Source organism: Typopeltis vanoorti, chromosome 13 (assembly GCF_054136105.1).
Source record: "Typopeltis vanoorti isolate ZY-2024b chromosome 13, IOZ_Tvanoo_1.0, whole genome shotgun sequence".
NCBI classification, from domain to species: domain Eukaryota; kingdom Metazoa; phylum Arthropoda; class Arachnida; order Uropygi; family Thelyphonidae; genus Typopeltis; species Typopeltis vanoorti.
The window spans coordinates 65,055,487-65,076,257 of NC_143561.1; the positions used below are offsets into that span (position 1 = coordinate 65,055,487).

General features: G+C 34.8%; 1 protein-coding gene across 1 annotated transcript in view; it reads right to left on the reverse strand.

Annotated features, from left to right (window-relative positions):
• Window positions 1-20,771, reverse strand: part of hiw (MYC binding protein highwire) — a 1,014,282-nt gene that overhangs the window by 809,689 nt on the left and 183,822 nt on the right. Inside the window, exons 18-20 of the mRNA XM_090402616.1 lie at window positions 13,256-13,378; window positions 5,484-5,565; window positions 565-679 (exon numbers count right to left, since the gene is read on the reverse strand). Coding sequence (XP_090258742.1) covers window positions 565-679; window positions 5,484-5,565; window positions 13,256-13,378 — 320 coding nt within the window. The remainder of the gene's footprint in view (window positions 1-564; window positions 680-5,483; window positions 5,566-13,255; window positions 13,379-20,771) is intronic.

The following is a 20,771-nucleotide window of genomic DNA, read 5'->3' on the forward strand; positions in this document are numbered from 1 at the left end:
CCAGCATTATCAATATGGTTGTCTGATAATTTCAGGTTCACTTTTCCATTTCCTTTTTTTTTTTAAATAATTTTTTAAAGGCTTCCAATACAGAATAAACCTGTCTGAATTTCATCAGTTCTGTGGTCTAATGGTCTAAATGATCTCTAAAGAATGTGCTTGATTTTCATCTCCTAACCCTTATTTTGACAGTGCTAGGATTGGTTCTTTTCTCCTCCTGATTTTACTAGGAACTCAATGACAATTCATTGCTACATGCAGACATAAATTGGAACTGGCCATTATTAAAAACAAGCAATAAAATATTTTAAAATGTAATGCTTGTTTTATAAAAACAAATTCAATTTCTGTGGAACAAAATGAAAGACTCTACACAACATTTAGGATTTTATAAAGTAACAGGTATTACTCTTACTCCTCAGCTTATCCTTTCATTCAGTAATTTCTGATGGCAGGATGAAGCATTTTGCTTTTCTTCAATAATTAAAAAAATAGTTTTTTTTTTATTTTATTTAGCCAGAAGCACTGGAAAATGTTCCGTGAGTTCTACTTGTGAACAATTACCTGGTAACTTCCAAAAGTATAAACTTGTCCCTGAGTTGTAAGAAGAGCTGTATGATAACTCCCTGCACATACAAGAATGATTGGTATAGGTAACTTCACAAGTGTTGGTGATCCCCTACAAAAGTAATCACAATAAAAAAATAATGCGCTTCAGGGATCCAATAAAAACAACAAGACATTCTTATGAAATGTTAACTAATAAAAATCACTTCAGCTAATCAATAATTTTTTTTTTAAAAAAAAATTAAAAAACTTCTTTTAGCATTACTGTTATGCTAAAAATGCAAGCAAACAAAATCTTAAATAAATGTTCTTCACATGAAATGAAATTAAAACTAAAAATAAATTAGAAGTAACAGAAAACTGAGTTGAGCAGTGACATTCTAGAAAAGATATGTAAATTCTCAAATCAAATGATAAGTTAAAATCTTCAGCCAAATTAAATCAATAACAATACAGGAATTCAATAATACAGGATGATATAAATAAAAAATAGTAAGGGGGGGGGGGGGCACTGTTTTTCATCTTATGTATAAATACAGATAAAAACAACAAACACATTTCCAAGAGAAGATAGTCTCCACCCTTACCAGTTGTCAAAAAACATTTTAAATCATGAAGGTAGTTATTACGGAGAATTATTTACCACAGCAAATATTTAATGTGGATGAGAACATCCTTGTTTTGGGAAAAAAGGCCCGAACTGACATGCATCCACAAAACGCTAAAATCTATGACTGGTTTCAAAGCTCTTGAAGACCATATTATGATTCTGTTAGGAAGTAACGTGACTGGATATAAACTGAATCCATTTGTGATATGGCACAGTGAGAATCTACGAGCCTTCAAAAACATTAGAAAGCATACTCTTCCAGTTCATTATCGGAACAATAAATGACTCAAAAATTGTTTGAGGATGCTATAATCAACTGTTATGCAAGTGAAATGGAAAGCTATTGTGTGAAAGAAAATGTAGAATTTAAAATTTTATTAATTCTAGATAATGCTCCAGGTAATCAACCTTACATCAGTGATCTTTACCCAAAGGTCATGTTTCTCCCTCCAAACACTACTTCACTGATCCAACCAATCAATCAGGGAGTTCTTGCAGTGTTTAAGGCTTATTATGTGCAGAGAACTTTTTGACCATTTTTCACACCTTCGTCACAGACTTTCATGCAATTCTGGAAAGCATTCAATATTTATCATGCTATTAAAATTATTGCTGTGACTTGGAACGAAGTGATCTCTCAATGTATGAGTTGCATATGAAAAAAGACATTAAAAAGGTTTCTGCTCAATTTTGGAAATTTTGAAAAAAATGAAGACCTTTGTAAACTGAGTGAAGAAATAGTAGGAAGTGGAAGAAATAGCAAACAATCTGAATCTCAAAGTGAATGATGACAATATAATTCAACTCATAGAAAGTGCTCTCTGAAGAGTTGACCAATGAAAATTTGGTCGAACTGGAGGAACATGTTGCAGAAGAGGAAGAACGAGAAAAAGAAGAGGGGAAAAGAGAAACAAGAAGAGGTGGTTAAACAATTCACAGTGAAGGGTCTTGCAGAAATGTTCTCTGCAGTTAGCAGTTTTCTGAAAATGGCTGAAGACATGGACCCCAATGTTGAATGCTACTTATTAGTAGAAAGGAAAGTAAATGATGCATTTGCTTGCTATGAAAAAGAAGAGAGGAGGAATAAGCAAAGCACACTGGACATTATCAGCAAAAAAACAAAGGTTACAGCAGAAGAGCTGCAGCCTGGTCCTTCACATAGGTAAGGTAATGAAGATGTGATTGTGGAGGAAGATTTGGGTGATTATTCTCCTGTTTTATAGTGGCAGTAAGTAACACACAGTACAGTTTTATAAGGTTTAAAAATTAAAATGACAGTATACTTATTACGGTTAAGTCCTTAACTCCTATAACTCTGTTGATTTAATGTATCCACTTACAACCTGCTGGATGGAACGGATCCCCGATATAAGTTGAGAGATAACTGTATATATATATATATATATATATATATATATATATATATATATATATATATATATATATATATATAAAACTTGAAATCAGCTTGAATTACCTTTGAGATATTTGATATCATCCAGACACTTCACAAATGCTAATTTTACAAATCAAATTCTACCAAAAAAAAGTTGCAACTAACATGCTGTATAAGCATAGATATGCTAAAACTAGTTCATGTCAGTAGTTTATGCACATGCAGACAATGTCCAACATGAATGTATTAAAGAGACAGATGTAGGGAATTTTATTATTATTATGACACCTCCAGGGAGTCCAACGGCTCATCGAGAAAGGGCACGCACTCCACAACTCTCTGTCTCCACCACTCAACCACCAACTTCAACTAACCGCAACTAGACCAATGCCATCTATTGCCGAGCACCACTACTAGTATTTCCACAGACAATCACAAACATCCATTCCCATGGCGGGATTTGAACCCACAGCCTTTTGGCTGGAGAGCGGATACGCCCACTCAGCCAGTCAGGCCGGCATTTATTTTTATTATTATTATTATTATATGCCCCATGAAAAGAAAGAAACATGGGTTATTCATGAAAGATGGCATGTATCGTAATTAGTAAATTATTTATTTTAAATTCCAGTTCCACATAGTTTGTGTATATCTGAATATGATGCTAATTCTAAGCACAAGTTTTGAACACATCCTGGAACACCATCTGGATCAGGAGCCTAATTAGTAACAGGATTAATAAGGATTTTTCTGCTGTCCTTCTGACATGCTGTGAGCAAGTCATTATTTTGTACAAAGAAATCTTCCTGGTTAGCTATACAAGAATTGGAGGAAAAGACTAATACCAAGAGGCCTGTCTTATTTTTGGATAATCTTACCATGGTACTATCGGGATGTGAGTGAACACGAAATAGTAGAAGTTACACCCAACAGCTAAGGCTGTTGGGTGTAACTGAACCAGAAGGCTTAATGGCTATTTAAAAAAGGAGAGAAGCTTTGCCCTTACAAAGTCTGCTTTGGATTAATTGATAATTTTCTTGTGCTTATTTCAAGATGTACTGGTTAGTACAAATAGAGATATATTTATTACCATTTGATAATATTCTCCATACTCTTAGATGCATGGTTATTGTGAATTCAAAACATGCAGTTTTTAATTAACCAACCTGAAAACTTGTAAAATAACAAAGGGCTGAAAATATTAGTGGTAAACAATGCAATCCTAAAAGCAACATACTTGTACTCACTTACTCATACATATCTGAGCTTGGGGAGAAAACATTTTCTGTTTTAGTGTGCAGTTAATATTTTGATAAAGGTAAATTCTGTTGACAGAGTTTTGTTTTTGTTGTTGTTTTTAATCAAAAGAAAACTACAAATGTACTTAATGGAATACTCCATTTTTAGCAGATACAGAAAATGTGTCAAACATTTTATTATATCATAGTTCTATTCATGAAAAAATAATTTTCTAATATTCTCTAATTAGGTTATTTTAAAATCAAACTAGTTTTAGTAAATAAGTAACATCCTGCTTTATGATACTTTGCTTTGCAATGATCTGCTCATACATCAGTTTCTGCAACATAACACTGCTGTGAATCAGCTGATGCACAGTATTCATGAACTCAGTTTATTTACAATGTCATTGCTCACTACTTCTTTCTGTGTTTTGGCGTTTAGCTGTGAATCATAAATGTTTATAATTCTGATTGTATTTTATTGTTGTTAATAATGGCAAATAAAATTCAAGGTAAGGGTGTTGTTGTTCCAGTGAAAAGAAGAAGATGCATAAAACCTATTACGTTACATGCTAAATTTAAAATCGTTAAATTTAGTGACAATGGTGTATGAGCATTGAGAGAGCAGGCTAAACTTATCTCGCAGTACTATTGTTACGGCTATTAAAAACAAAGATAAAGTTCTTGATAAAGTGAAAAGTGTTACCCTAGTTAATACTGCAAGTATCAGTATATGTTACACTTTTATTGCCAAAATGGAAAAAATTTTAATGGTATAAATTGATGACCAAACTGGTTGGAATTGACATGTTCCCTTAAACGAAACTACTCATAACTTTTTTGTTTGCATATCTGACATACCCAAACACTTTACTTACATTAATTACACACACATATACGACTGCCTATAAACATTATTAAACCATTAATACATCTACAAGTGCGGGAGGCAGTGTTTCGCTATATGATGAAATTTGCTATATGATGGTGGTTTGGAACCTAATGTGTCGTATGACCAGGATATGCCTGTAGTAATAATTTTTGAGAATTCCATTACTGTTTAAAATAAACATCGAGAATGAAATATTGTGCTCCTGTACTGAATTAAAATAAAAAAAAAGAAATTTCAAATACAATATTCTGCAGTAAGACAGTAAGTGCACTGGTCGAACAATATTAGCATATGGCATTTTTAATATACTAATATCTAATATTTTATTAAGTAAATATTAAGTCTTTTGCAGCTATGGTAATGATTCATTCATTCTGAGATTAGGTAGTAATCACAGCTGTGCTCTCTACTGTTAGTAATGGATGGTGTAACAATTTGTTGGCTTACTATTAATGCCTCTTCCTTCATTTAACCAGATATGCAAGAGGAAAAAAGCAATTAAAACAAATTCAGTACCTACAAATTGGGATTTCATTTAGTCAAGCAAAATCCTTATTAATAAGCAAAGCATATCAATACCTGAGCTAACATGAGAATTAACAACATATTGTATATTTTTCTGTAATCTCTTGGTGACTAAAGGAAGACAGGAAACTTTACAAAATTTACAAGTGAAAGAGTCATGATAGAAAAAACAAATCTCAGAACTGCAGATTATAAGATTACATACAATGTATGTTATACTTTTAAAAATTAGGTATAGGTATAATTGTTTACCTGACAATGAAATCTCCAAGTCCAAGTTGTCCATATTGATTGCTTCCAAAGGTATACACCTCCCCATTTTGAAGAAGCAGTACTATGTTAAAAAATTTAATCATATTTTTTCTTTTTTCGTTATATAGCTTGTAAAATTTAAACAGAAATATAAACTGCTTCTCATACAATAAACTATCAAAAAATCAATCATAAATAGTAATCAAACTATCAAAAAAATCAATCATAAATAGTAATGTAAACATGATTAAATATTTATGACATTGCAAGTTCAAGAAAATGCAACTACATTAGAATGTCGACCATTCACATGTCATCCGGCTACTTCTATGTAATATGATGCTGATAATAGGCTATTAAAGAAAAATGGAAGATATCAAATGTAATGCACTGAAAACAGAAATCGGGTTTAAAATCTGACTTCTGGAAGACTAACATATATCTGCAGCAACTGAGACTTAGGTTATGGAATCACAAGTAAACAAACTTCTAATGTTCAAAAGTGTTATGAAGAGGCTCCATAACTAATTCTTCCAATGTGATAGCAACTCACTAAAAAGAAATATGTCAATGAAATATACAAAAAAAACACAGTTTGAAGTCTCTAATTTATTTTCATATGCTACGTCTCAACATAATCTCCATTCCTTTTGATACACTTTCTCCATTTCATAACAACTTTTCAAAGCCATCAAATAAAATTCTTCAGGTTATTTTTTGGAAACATTTTATCTGAACTGATTTGACCAATTCATTATTACAAAATGGGTATCCTTGAGATATATCTTCAATTAAGGAAATAACCCGAAGCCTAATGAAGACAAATCTCAGCTATCTGGTGGATACTGTTAAAATACAATATTCTCAAAAGCTCCTGAAGTGAAAACCTGTTAGCTTATGGAATTATTATTGTCAGTAATAAAAATTCTGCTTGATTCATGCTAATCAAATGTTCAATTTACGGGATCATGATCTCTGACTTATTTGCCAATTTCTCTGATTGAATGTTCAACTTTCTGTTTACAGAAATCATGAGATATGGTTTTCGGCTGCCCACTTCACACCAACCGTCATTAACACAGACTCTGTACTTACTGTTTTTCATTCTTCATGCACAAAGATGTAGAGTACTCACACCTGCATTGCATCACAAAAAACTTGTAATCAGCAGTGAATTTCAATAACACATTCTTGTACATCAAAAATTCAATCATTGTGGGATGTTTTACATGCAGGGGGGCTTAAGGGTCAAAGCTGTATAACTGGGAGGACACCTCGATGTAGTCTTTTGACTACATCGAGGTCTCCAAGGTCCGAGGTCGGTTCTGCACATTCCTCCATCGAGGAATGTGCAGAACCGACCAGAGCTTCTGACCTAATAAGCTGACTTATTTGCCAGGAACTTTTGATGTGCTTTCTTCTTTTGCTTCATTGCCTCTTTAACTTCTAGTGTCTACCATGACGTTCTGATTTTTCTATCCTTACAGACCACCTCACCACATGCATCTCAGGCTGAATCAATCAATGTTTTTTCAGGATTTGCCACTGAACCTATAAGGTTTGGTTCCTGTTCTCGAACTCTTTCATTTCTGCCTGAATAAAGTTTGTGTATTTTAGTCTACAGTTTACATCTAAGAACTACTCAACTTTTATTTGCTTTAAAACTTTCTTACATGTTCTTATTTTCAAAAAATGGTGATCACTTCCAATTTCAAATCCTCTGTACACTATAGTGTCCGGTACCAGTGAGAAAAAGTCACTGTCAACAATAACATAGTCAATGAAACTTTTCTTATTTCTTGCCTCTTCTCTCCATGTGAATTTGTGCACATTTTTATGTTGGAACATTGTGTTAGTAATAACCAGTCCATGTCCTGAGCAGAAAGCCAACAGGTATTTGCCATTTCTATTAGCTTTGCTCTTTTATCCAAATTTTCCCAAATTATTTTTGTATGTCTCACAATCATTTCCTACTCTGCTATTTAGATCCCCAACAAGGTCCAACTTTTCATTTTTCATTGTGACAGTTGCTTTTTCTAAAGTCTCAAAAAATTCCTCTTCTATTTTATTAGAATTTTCTGTGGGACCATAGGCACAAATAAGTCTCATTGTCCAGTTTCCCACTCTGATATTTGCCCACATCACACTACTTGATACTGCCTACCATTAGAGAAGATTAGTCTCGTGTTTAATGTTAAATACTACTGCTACTCCTTCCTTTCCTTGATTGTCATTGCCTGAAAATAACATTTTGTATTTATTGCTCAAAAAGATCTCACCAGTTTTTCTCTTTTATGTTACAGTCACCCCTATTATGTCGATCTAGTACTTATCGAATTCCTCGGCTAGCTCCATTTCTTTGCCATTCACAGGCTTCTTATGTTTATAATACCATCATGAACTCTGGTTAAGTTGAGTTGAGGGTGTGTTTCAGGATTTGTTTCAGTAGCTGACTTTTCGCTGTTCGCCCTGGTTCCCAACAAAAACAACAGGCATAAATTTTAGTGAAAATGGTACATTAAATATGGAAACAGACAAACAGAATCAACGAAGCCTATATGGTAGGAAGTTCATCATCATTATCAAATTCCTGCCATGTACTCTCAAGGGGTGTACAGGATATGACAGTATTACATAAAAAATTTACATGATTACTAACTTCCTATCTACAATTTTCCTCCAAATCAGTCTGTTACTTGTCAAAACTCCAACATTATCAGATCTTATATTTCTATCATCTAAGGCACTTTGTACCATATCAATCCATCTATATCTTGGTCTTCCTTTGAGTCGTTTTCCTGCCAGCCTGGCTGAGAACACTTGTTTTGCTAATCTTTCCTCACACACTCTGTTTAAGTGACCATACCACCTGAGATTAGCTCTGCTAATGCATTCCTGGATGCTGACAATGTCCAGTTCTTCCCTAATATGATATTGCCATTGATGCCATCTGTTCACGTCCCTATTCTTTCTCAGGAGTCTCATATCTGCAGTCTATAGTCTTTGGTTAAGTGCTTTACTTCTGACCCAGCACTCAGATCCATAAGTTAAAACTGGTTTGAACACTGTCTTGTATACAGCTAATTTAGTGTTCCGACTAATTTCTCTCTTATTCCATATGAATTTATTCAATTGACTTACTACCATACCAGCTTTGTTGATTCTGTTGTCTACTTCCATATTTAATTTACCATCTTCAATAAAAATCGTGCCTAAGTAGCTGAAATGTTTTAGTTGTTCCATTCACAATGCAGGTTGACATTTTCAATGATTCTGCCTACTTTCATTGTCTTTTTATTCATCACTTTTATACCATATCTATTAAAACAGTTATTCAATTTAGTCAGGGAATCTTGCAAACTTGTAGCAGATTTATTTAGAAGTATAACATCATCTGCATAAAGCAAAGAGCTGACATTAACATATCTAATTTTGATATCTGGTTTAATACCACTTTCCTTCATAATATGATCCATATAGATAACGAATAACAGAGGGAACAATGTACATCCTTATCTCACACCAGATTTAATATTAAAACATTTCCTGTACTTCCTTCAATTCTAACTGCTGACTTACAACTCAAATAAAGACTAAGTATTGCTTGATATAATGCACCATTGACACCATATAACTGTAGCGTATTGAATAGCTTCTCTCTTGGTACCTTGTCATATGCCTTTTCCAGATCGACAAAACTTAAATACAGATCTTTGTTATATTTCCATGCTTTCTCGAATATTTGTCATAAAGTGAAAATCTGATCTTGACAGCCTCTCTTTGGCCTGAATCCAGCTTGTTCTTCACCAAGCTTTTCTTCCACAATTCTTCTCAACCATTTCTCAAGTATACTAGCATAAATCTTACCAGGAACACTCAGTTGGGAAATACCTCTGTAATTCTCTCATTCAGTTTTATTTCCCTTTTTATATATGGATACTGTGAGAGCTCTACTCCAATCATCGAGAATTTTCCCCTCTGTCCAGGCCTTCTGAACTATGCAGTGCAGCCACTGTAAGACTTTTATACCACCATACTTCAGCATTTCTGGTCGAATATCATCTACTCCTGCTGCCTTTCCACATTTCAAGCCTTTGATGGCTTTTTCTACTTCAAGTATGGATATGCATTCCTGACTGTATGCCTGTTGAGGGTTTTTTACCACTGTGCTATCACTGCTTGTTTCATTTGGCAATTTTTCGAAGTAATTACTCCATACTTCAAGGATATCTTTTTCTCCTGTTTTCATGTCACCTTTATCATCTCTAATTCCTTTTACAGCACTCTTTCCTCCATTTCTGAGCTTCTTCAACAACCTCCAGAATATCTTGCCATCTTCTTGATGTTTATTTTCTATGTTCTTGCCAAAGTCCTCCCATTACTTTTGTTTAGCTAGTTTTACACAGTGTTTAGGTTTCTTAAATTTGTCTCTGTATTCTCTAAGAGCACAAGCTGACTTATTTACCAGGAACTTTTGATATGCTTTCTTCTTTTCCTTCACTGCCTCTTTTACTTCCTGTGTCCACCATGGAGTTCTGATTTTTCTATCCTTGAGGCTATTAAAAAAGCTTAGAAAATGGAAGAAAGAGTAGAAAAAAAGACATGAGAAACCGTAAAAGTGAAAAGGAAGCTAGAGTAGTTAATATCCGACCAGAAATGTTCAAATATGGAGATATAAATTTTACAGTGGGGGCACTGCATAATTCCAAAGGCGTCATTAGAGGGTCAAATTATGGATGATTGGAGTAGAGCTCACACAGTACCATAGTGCAGATCTACAAAAAAGGAAAATAAAACTGAATTTGAGAATTACATAGATATTTCCCTTCTCACTGTTCCTGTTAAGATTTATGTAGTATATAAATCTTAACAGGGTTAAATAATTTAAAAAGGTTAAATACTTAAGAAACAGTTAATAAGGATTGTGAAAGGGAAACTTCATGAAGAACAAACTGGATTCAGGCCAAATAGACGTTGCAGGATCAGATTTTTCTTTAAGTATTTAACCTTTGTGGATCTGGAAAAGACAAGGTGCTGAGAGGAAAGCTCTTCAAAACGCTATAGTTATATGGTGTCAATGTGAAATTATATCAAGCAATAGTTAGTCTTTATATGAGTTGTAAGTCAGCAATTGGAAATGAAGTACAGGAAGATGGTTTGATGTGAAATCCAGTGTGAGACAAGGATATATATATATACATTATCCCCTGTTTCATTCATCATTTATATGGATCGCATTTATGAAGGAAAGTGGTACTATACATGATATCAAATTTGGAGATGTTAATCTTAGCTCTTTACTTTATGCAGATGACATTATACGTCTGAATAAATCCAGTACAAGTCTGCAAGATGTTCACCCTGAATGGTGAACCTACAGAGCAATTAAAACATTAATAAATTTAGTTTAATCCTTTATCCAAGTGTGAGCAAACAAAGTTTGCACCTGAAAGTATCTTCAGGACTGGGGTAAGGTGGTACAACACCGGGAAACTCGTTGCAAAGGTGGAGCAAGCTAACATGACTCCTATCTCAGTATCTCCCATAATGCAAAACACATCTTCTTGCGGATATGTATAATGTTATGCATTAAGGGAAGGGCCACTACCCAGACTAGTTTTGACCTTTATTGACGTCAGTGGGAGCCAGGCCCAAATGGAGATACTAGGCAGAAGCATTAGCAAGGTCATCTCTACCTATAGGAGTTGCCAAATGGTGTGCCACCTTTTTATTAAATTACTCTGGATTTAGAGAAAGATGCTGAAAGTTTATTTTTCACTTGGTTAGACTATAATAAATACTGAGATAGGAGTGATGTTAGCTTGCTCCACCTTTGCAACAAGTTGCCCGGTGTTGTACCACCTTACCCCAGTCCTGAAGATAATTTCAGGCGCAAACTTTGTTTGCTCACACTTGGATAAAGGATTAAACTAAATTTATTATAGTCTAACCAAGTGAAAAATAAACTTTCAACAATTAAAACATTTCAGCTACCTAGGCACAATTTTTAGTGAAAATGGCAAATTAAATATGGAAATAGACAACAGAATGAGTAAAGCTAGTACAGGAGGAAGTCAACAGGATAAGTTTATAGAAAATAAGAGAGAAATTAGTCAAAACACTACATTAGCTCTATATAAGACAGTGCTCAAACCAATTTTAGCTTATGGATCTGAGAGTTGGGTTAGATATAAAACACCTGAACAAAGACTGGAGATCCCAGATATGAGAGTTCTGAGAAAGATTAAGGGAGTGAACACATGGCATCAATGGTAATATCATATTAAAAATGAGCATATTAGGAAAGAACTTCACATTGTTAGCAGAGCTAATCTCAAAGTTGTATGGTCACTTAAACAGAATGGGAGGGGAAAGATTAGCAAAACAAGTGTTTTGCTAAAGTTTGCTAGGATGGCAGGAAGAAGACCAAGATCTAAGTGGATTAATACAGTAAAAAAAAAGTGCTTTAGAAGATGGAAATATAAGATTTGATAACATTGAAGTCTTGACAGATAACAAATTAATTTGGAGGAAAATTGTTGATAAGAAGTTAGTAATGATGTAACTTTACATGTAGAACTATCATAATATCCTGTACCCCCCCCTTGCAGATACGTGTCAGGAATGATGATATTCACTGAAAGACTAAAGTAAAAATATATAAACTGATAATTCGTCCAGTTGCTACCTATGGATGTAAATCCTGGATATTAATGGCAAGGGTGGAGGAATTTGATTTCAGCTTTTGAAAGGAAAACCCTCAGAAAAATATCTGGCCAAGTGAATGATAACTCATGATCAGACATGACCATGAGTTATATCAATATAATGAATCCGCAATATCTAGTTTAATCAAGTTAAAAAATATGCAGTGAGCAGGACATGTTTTTTATATGGAAAATGACAGTATTTTTAAGAACAACACAATAAATAAACAGTAAAAGTTTTGGTAAAAGACCAAAAGGAAAACCTAGAACAAGACGGATAAACACATTATTCAAGATAGCAGCATCATGTTACAAAGTCCAAACTGGAGAAGCAAAATTCTGGACAGACACAGGGTTGGAGGCAACAAATCCAAAAGGCCAAGGCTCAAATTGGAGCTGTAGCTCTAAGATGAAGAAGCTGCTTACATTGTTTTCAATGAAAGTATCCTGATGTAAATCAGTAATATCTATAACAATAATTGAAATAACATGAAAGCAGCTATTTTACAATGAGCAAACTATAGTTTGCTATAGCAAACCCTGCTATAATAACCTTACTCACAAACTCAACAAACTACTGAAACCTGACCAAAATCCCATGGGTACAACACTATGATAAATGAATTTCACCACAGCAAACTTCCATTATAATAAACTATTCCTCTGATCATAAGTTTTCTCTAGTGAAAATTGACTGTGTTTACTATATAAGATAAACCTCTACAGTTATATAAGTAAAATGGATATTAGATCCAGCATTATTTCAAAGCCAAATGTAGAAACTATTAAAGTTTCATAAAATATAAGTTGACGAGAGCTTACAGGAATACACTCACCAGCATTCACAAGTTGCCTTAGCGTGGACTGCTGAATGCCAGTGAGTGTATTCTAGTAAGCTCTCTGGTCAACTTATATTTTACGAAACTTTTACAGTTTCTACATTTGGCTTTAAAATAATGCTGGATCTAATATCCACTTTACTTATATAATTTTGTATCACTGAACTGAAGCCTTTTGGCCTTTTATTTTAGTAAATACCTCTACAGTTATTTATTTTTAACTAACCTGTATGGTGCATGCCACAAGCTACATGTAACACAGGACTTTCACTTGGCATATACAAATGAGCAGGAGGAAGGGAAGTAAGTTTAGTTGTTTCCCTTTCATGATCACTTCCAACAGCATCCTCTGCAAAAATAAAAATAAAAACAAAGCTATACAGTTTTGTTTTCCTGAAATTTTATTTTTTGTTACTATACTAGTGGTAATAGTATTATGTGAGGATCTCTTGATTAGCAAAGAATGAACTAAAATAAAATTACTAAGAATATGAATAATGGATTAGCATGTGTAAAAAGATTTGTCATTTCATTTGACCACTAGTTACAAGAGCCCACAGAGAGAAGTTTCTGGGAGACCAAAAAATGAATGGTAGCATGAGAAGCATGTGCTATTAATGATTCCAAAAAATGAAAGCTGTCTCTTCTTATTCAAGATATAGAACAATTTAATGTTGCTCTACATGGAGTTAATTTGTCTAAAAATTGTAGTAATTCATCCTCAGTAATGGCTGAAAAACATCACTTATAAAGTTTAAGATAATTCAATTTCAAATACTAATTAATCTCAAACTCATATTAGATATAAATAAACACAGAACAGAAAATAGGAATATGAATAAATAAATATTGTACATACGTGCTCTTTCTATGTGCACAGTGATATAAAAATGGGATAAGAAAACCACAGACATGACATGCTAGTTAAAATAGCATCAATAAAAAGTTCTAAACATGGATGATTTGCAATCACATCATGATTCTATGCTTCAATATTTTATACAATCATCTTATGAAATGGAGCTGGACACAACATTCCTTTTTTCACATGTACTTCCCCCCCCCTCTCTCTCTCTCTCTCTCTCTTCATAATTTCCTGATATGTACTCTCAATGATACTATGATCATCATTATTATTCATGTGTCATCGCCATCCTGGAGGTTGACTACCATGGTGTGATTCATGGTTGACTAAGAGTATAAGGATAATGTGATGAGGACCCTATCGCTTCCACATTGTTGTAAGTATTCATGGCTGTAGATACTATACTACTACATATACAATTCTAAATAGTGGCAGCCAGTGGGGCTAGATAGGATGTTCTTGACCACTAGGATGATGGTCTGAGGATGGGCATTTTCCAGATTTGAGGCAGTTTCTAGAAATAGAAATTTGACACAGATTCTAGATAATAGTCTCTTGTATTTACATTTGCTACAGTCCAGTAAGGTACTTTTTTTTTCCAGCACCCTGTAATGGGTGTCCAAAACATGGTCAGCAAGTCTAGATGGCCACAGCAGTGCAACTGATGTTGGCTGTCCTGCCTATTTAACCATAGTAGAATGGCTTACAACCAGCTAGTCTTTGGGGGCAGATAAGGGATGTCAATTTTTCTATATTAATAGAGAAGAATTTATGGAGACAAAAACACTTGTTGAAGTAATTACTTTACTTATAATTCAGAAAATAACACTCAATGTTTCAACCTCTGTATTGAAGTCACCATCAGGAAAACATACAAGATGGTATCAAAAGGTTTCGAGACTAGTTTTGTAACACGCCAACAGACGGCAGCACAGTCACAGGGAGTGCCGACCTTCATAAGTCACTGTGCCAAAAGACATTGTCCTGTGTACATTGGGAGCTGTGCAACTGGTGCTATTCTGACCACATGCATTACCACGTCTGTGATTTCATCATGGACAGCAAGTTAGAACAAAGAGCGAACGCGAAATTTTGCATGAAACTCGAAAAATATGCCACAGAGATGTTTGACATGATTCGGCAGGTTTACGGCGATGCTGCAATGGGTCGTTCGAGGTGTTTTGAATAATGACATGCGTGTCTCAAGAACGGAAGAACATCACTGGAAGACGACGAGAGATCAGGAAGAACTTCGATGAGCTCAACCCCCGAAAATATCAAAACCATTTGGCAACTTGTGCATGAAGATTGTCGGAGAACACTCCACAACATTGCTGTCATTGTCAGTGTTGTACAGAACAGTCCAGGCAATCCTCACGTCTGATTTGAACATGGGGCATGTTGCTGCCAAGTTCGTCCCCAGGCTGCTAACCCAGAAGTAGAAGGAACACCACATCGAAGTCTGCCAAGAACTCCGTCAGCATGCCGTGGATGACCCGTCCTTCATGTCAAGGATCATTACCAGTGACAAAACTTGGGTGTACGGGTACGACCCTGAGATGAAGCAACAGTCTTCACAGTGGAAGAGCCCATCATCTCCACGACCAAAAAAAGAGAGGCAGGTCTGCAGCTCGACCAAGTGCATGCTCATCGTCTTTTTCGACATTCGTGGCATTGTGCATTGAGAATTCATCCCCAGGGGGCCAGACCATCAATAGAGAGTTCTACTGCCAGGTTTTAAGGCATCTGAGGAAGGACATTCGGCAAAAGCGACCGGATCTGTGGCATGCAAAAAACTGGATGCTCCACGACGACAATGCATCCTGTCACCGAGCTCTCCTCACACGTGAGTTTCTCGCCAGAAACAACATGATCTCACTTGCGCACCCATCCTACTTGCAAGATTTGGCTTCTGTGGACTTCGCCCTCTTCCCGAAGATGAAGATCCAGCTCAAAGGTCACCGTTTTGACACCATTGCAGAGATCCAGCGTGAATGACAGAAGGTGCTTGACACGCTTCGAAAAGAAGACTTCCAGGACATCATTCCAGAAGTGGCAGGAATGCTGGGAGCGCTGTATTGCTATGCCAGGGGACAATTTTGAAGGTGATAGTGTGTAAACGTAGATAAATAAAGTAATTTCTCTTAAACAGAGCTAGTCTTGAAACTTTTTGATACCACCTCATACATATGCACAGGACACAAGCTACATGACATTACACAAAGGTAAGATAAATTTTAATGCTCTGATAAAAAAAATAATAAATAAATAATAAAAAAGAAATAAAAATAATACTTAATACTTAAAATCCATATCCAAAATATAAATTAATTAACAAAATAAAATAAACTTTTCATACATATGATAAAAAAAAGTGGAACTACATTAAACAATTTCTACAGTCCTCTTATATTAAGGTTCTAATATAAGAGGACGGTATTATATTAAGGTAAATCCTAAGGTAAAAAAAGTAAAACTCTTTCCTAAGGGTAAAAGTATAATACATACATACGCATAAGGTTTTATACGTATGTATGTATTATGCTTTTACCCTTAGGAAAGAGTTTTACTTTTTTTACCTTAGGAAAAGGTTGAACTTTTACCCTTAGGAAAGAGGAAGATCTAATGATGACTGAAGAAGAGCTCAACAATATAAATTGGGATATCATAGGACTCAGTAAAATAAAAAGAATAGGAGAGCACTTGATAGAACTCACAAGTGGAAACCTGCTCTATGGAGAAGGGGACCCTAAGAACAACAGGCAGAGTATAGGGTTCATAATAAACAAGAGAATAAAAAGTAGAATAAAAGAATTTAAAATTATTTCTAACAGAATCATCACATTTATGCTTATTATTAAGAGAGACCTCGAAGGTCTATGCTCCTACATCCATCCACACAGAAGAGACTGAAATGTTCTTTGACCAATTACAATCAAAAGTAGATCAAAATAAACAGCAATATCTGATCATAATAGGGGACTTCAATGCCAAAATTGGAAGAACAAAAGATACTTTGAACACAATAGGCAAATTTAGATTAGAAAATAGAAATGAAAGCAGGAACTTATTAGCAGATTTTTCCTTAGGTAATAGACTTTACATTATGAATACTTACTTTAAAAAAACAGACAAATGCAAATAGACTTGGAGAAGCCCCGATAGCATAACAAAAAATGAAATAGACTATATACTTACCAACAAAAAACATATCATCCAAGATGTTTCAGTGATACCCAAATTCAGGTAGCAATCATAGATTGATTAGAGCAAAAATAGAGCTGAACTTGAGAAAAGAAAGAAGGAAACTGATTGCTGCTAACAAAAAAATAAAAATAAAATAACAGCAACACAATTGTAAACAAATAAACAAACAAAAAGAGTTTCAAATGGAACTGTTAAAGGAGTTAGTTAATATTAATCCATTTGAAGTTGGTTGGTTGGTTTATAGTACAAAAATTGGCAACAATACAAGTTAAACAAAATGCGTGTATAAGCCAAGGAATGCAGTATCTACATATACAGTAGTTAAAATTATAACTGATGTTTTTATAGCCATACATAAATAGGCAAAAAGGAATTATTATACAACATGCATGCATAAATATAAAATTTGGCAATGTGGTATCTACATATAAACAAAATTACAAGAAGGTTACACAAATATACAAGGTGTCCCACAGCAATAAATAATTAGTCAAAAAAAAATTAGTAAATAATATGTATGCACAAAGGTTAAGCTGGGCAATACAGTATCTACATATAAACAAAATTACTGCAGCATTTAAGGCAGTACTAATTAGATAACAATACAAGTTAATAAACAAAATGCATGTACAACACCAATCCAAGGAATGCATTATCTACATATAAGATTACTACAATAAGATCACAACAAATGTTATTACAGTAATACAAAGTTAAAGAGGAATTATTATACATTATGTATGCATAAAAATAAAGTTTAGCAGTGTAGTATTTACATATTAACAAAATTACAACAAGGTAACACAAGGCTACAAAAAAACATGATTAGTCAGAAATTAACCTAATGAATACATTAGTACTCAACGCCTGCACATATGCATCACAAAACATTACATATTTTGTAATATATACAAAACTTAAGTGAAGCAATACAGTATTTACATATAAACAAAATTACAGTCAAATGTGTTTGTATAAATTAATTCTTTGTAAAAAATTAAAAATATCATGCAATCTGCCCGAATCTGTCAGCATCTGCCTGAGCGTATATGGTCTGGCCAGGTAGGGAAAAATTTCATTCCTCTCTCTCATGAAAAGTGCTGGCACTCTACCAGTATATGATAAATATCGAGATGTGAATTGCATTTTTCACACATGGGAGGGTCATTAGCTCTCAGTAAATAAAAATGTGTAAGAGGACTATGACCTATGTGGAGCCTAGTGAGAACAACATCCTCTCTTCTCTTTATTCGTTGACCAGAATGTCAATGCTTGATTTCAGGTTTAATGTTATATAATTTGTTTGTTAATGCTTCCTGCCATGATGACTTCCATTGAGCAATTAGCTTTGATTGTATAAAACTGTCCATAGTTTGTATATGGTACTGTCAAACAGTACGTGGAGAAAGTTTGAGATGCAGCTGATTTAGCAGCTGCATCTGCAGCCTCGTTTTCCTTAGTTCCAAAGTGTCTGGGAATCCAGCACAACTGAACATCAAAATTAAGGATTTTCATTTTGTGAAACAGGTGTAACATCTCATAAAGTACTGGATGTGGATTATGCATAGGAGAGGAGACAGCCTGTAAAGGGCTCAATGAGTCTGTATATGTAACTCTGCTGTATAATTACTGCAATCGGGTGGGATCTGGTTGGAGATAATGGTTGGAGGAAACACAGCAGCACAGCCAACAGAGGTATTAGTTCTTGAACCATCAGTATAGATAGGCAAGAAATCAGAGTGTGCTCCTCTGTGTGTGTATTAAACAATTGGAGGTAGACAGATGATGGAGTATGAGATTTCTGTAGCTGACAAAGTAGAAGTTGCAGGATAGTGTGCAAACCTACCATGGAGGGATGCTGTTATGTTTAGTGTAGGCAATGTTGTCAACATTTATACCAAGAGCTTGCACAGTCTCTTTAATACGCATACCAAAAGGATGTATGACAGTTTGAAGTGTGTGGTATTGAGTTTCCCGGTGCAGAGAAAAGAGACTAGTCCATGTAGGATGATCTGGGAAAGACTATCTTTAAGGCATAATTAAGAGACAACTGTTTCCATCAAAGTATAGAGCTGGTTCATTTGCTTCAACATAAAGACTCTGAGTGGGTGATGTGCGAAAGGCACCAGTGGTTATCTGTATACCCTGATGATGGATGGAATCCAACCATCGCAGGTTATTGTGTTGCAGAACCATAGACTTGAAACCCATAATCCAGCTTTGAACTTATAAGTGCACGATAAAGGAGCAATGAAGGTCGATCAGTACCCCATTTTCCATATAGATATCTGTGTGGGTGAACATGGTTCCTGTGAAGACATTGTGCAGAGAACAGGAAAGTGATCACTTCCATATATGTTCTCTTCAATGTCCCAAGTGAGCAGTGGAAGAATGGAGGGGGAGCAGATTGTAAGATCAACTGCAGAATATGAACGGGTAGGCATATGGAAGAAAGTATTAAGTTTATTATTTAAAAGGGAGAGGTTATTATTATCAAGAATTCTTTCAATGATTTGACCTTGTCTATTAGTGTTGACACTACCCCATAGAGTATTGTGATCATTAAAATCACCCATCAAAAGTATGGATTCAGGCAGTTGCAAGATAAGGTTATCAAGATCAATTTCATTTAACTCAGCACTTGGTGGTAAATAAATTGAACATACTGTAATAAGAAATCCCATGGAGAAGCAAATCGCTACTGCTTCCAGAGAAGTATTAAGTTGGACTTGATGGAAAGGAATATGACTGCCGACTAGGATAGCTACTCCTCCATGAGAGGACCACCTCCAGTTCTACCCTTGCATACAACAGTGAAATTCCTAAAGGTAGGGTCCCTCATTGGGTCTTAAGTACGTTTCCTGTAAACAAACAGAAAGGTTTGTGTTTCTGCAACAAAATCTTGATATCATCGATATTCTGGCAAAATCCATGACAGCTTCATTGTACAAATTTTCCTATTATTTTGGTTTTATAGACTTGTCTAGTTTTCAGGAGGTTGAGGGCTTACCTTTGTCATATTTATATTTATCAATTGTTTTGGGGAAGTATGGACAGCAAGCGTCCATCTCTTCCTCTGGTAGATTATTCAATACGTCTGATGTGTTAGGGTTCAGTGGGTAAGTTTAGTTTACATTCACTGGGTACTGAAGTATCCATTTTTTTCTGTGGGAGTATCTGGTGGTTTATCTTTAAATGTTATCTTTGCCATAATTCTTTTGACAAGTGGATTTTCATCGAGTGGGATCATTTTTGGAGTTTCCTCTGGAGTAAGACCAAAGGTCATGTGATTGATGCGTTCAACAGAGAAGTACTTGTGATCATAAAGTGCAGGTATGGTGAAATTATCAGATGGTGGAACAGACATACAAGTTTGAGTTGCTACTGTCACTTTCTTAATTGTTACATTCTCAGCATAAGAGGATCTCAGAGCAGGTGTGACAGTGGCTAGCCTTCTTTTTGCATCCTGGTATGTTATGTTTTGCTCTGTTTTCATTTTTTGTATTTATTTTTAATCTTTCCATTTCTGACATGCACAAGAGTAGTTGACACATTTAGCTTTTTTTTTCACACCAAGATTTGTTATCATGCTCTTTACTACCACATCGAGCACAGGTAGTAGAACCACAACAGGCAGTTTGGGCATGTCCATATCTCTGACATTTAAAGC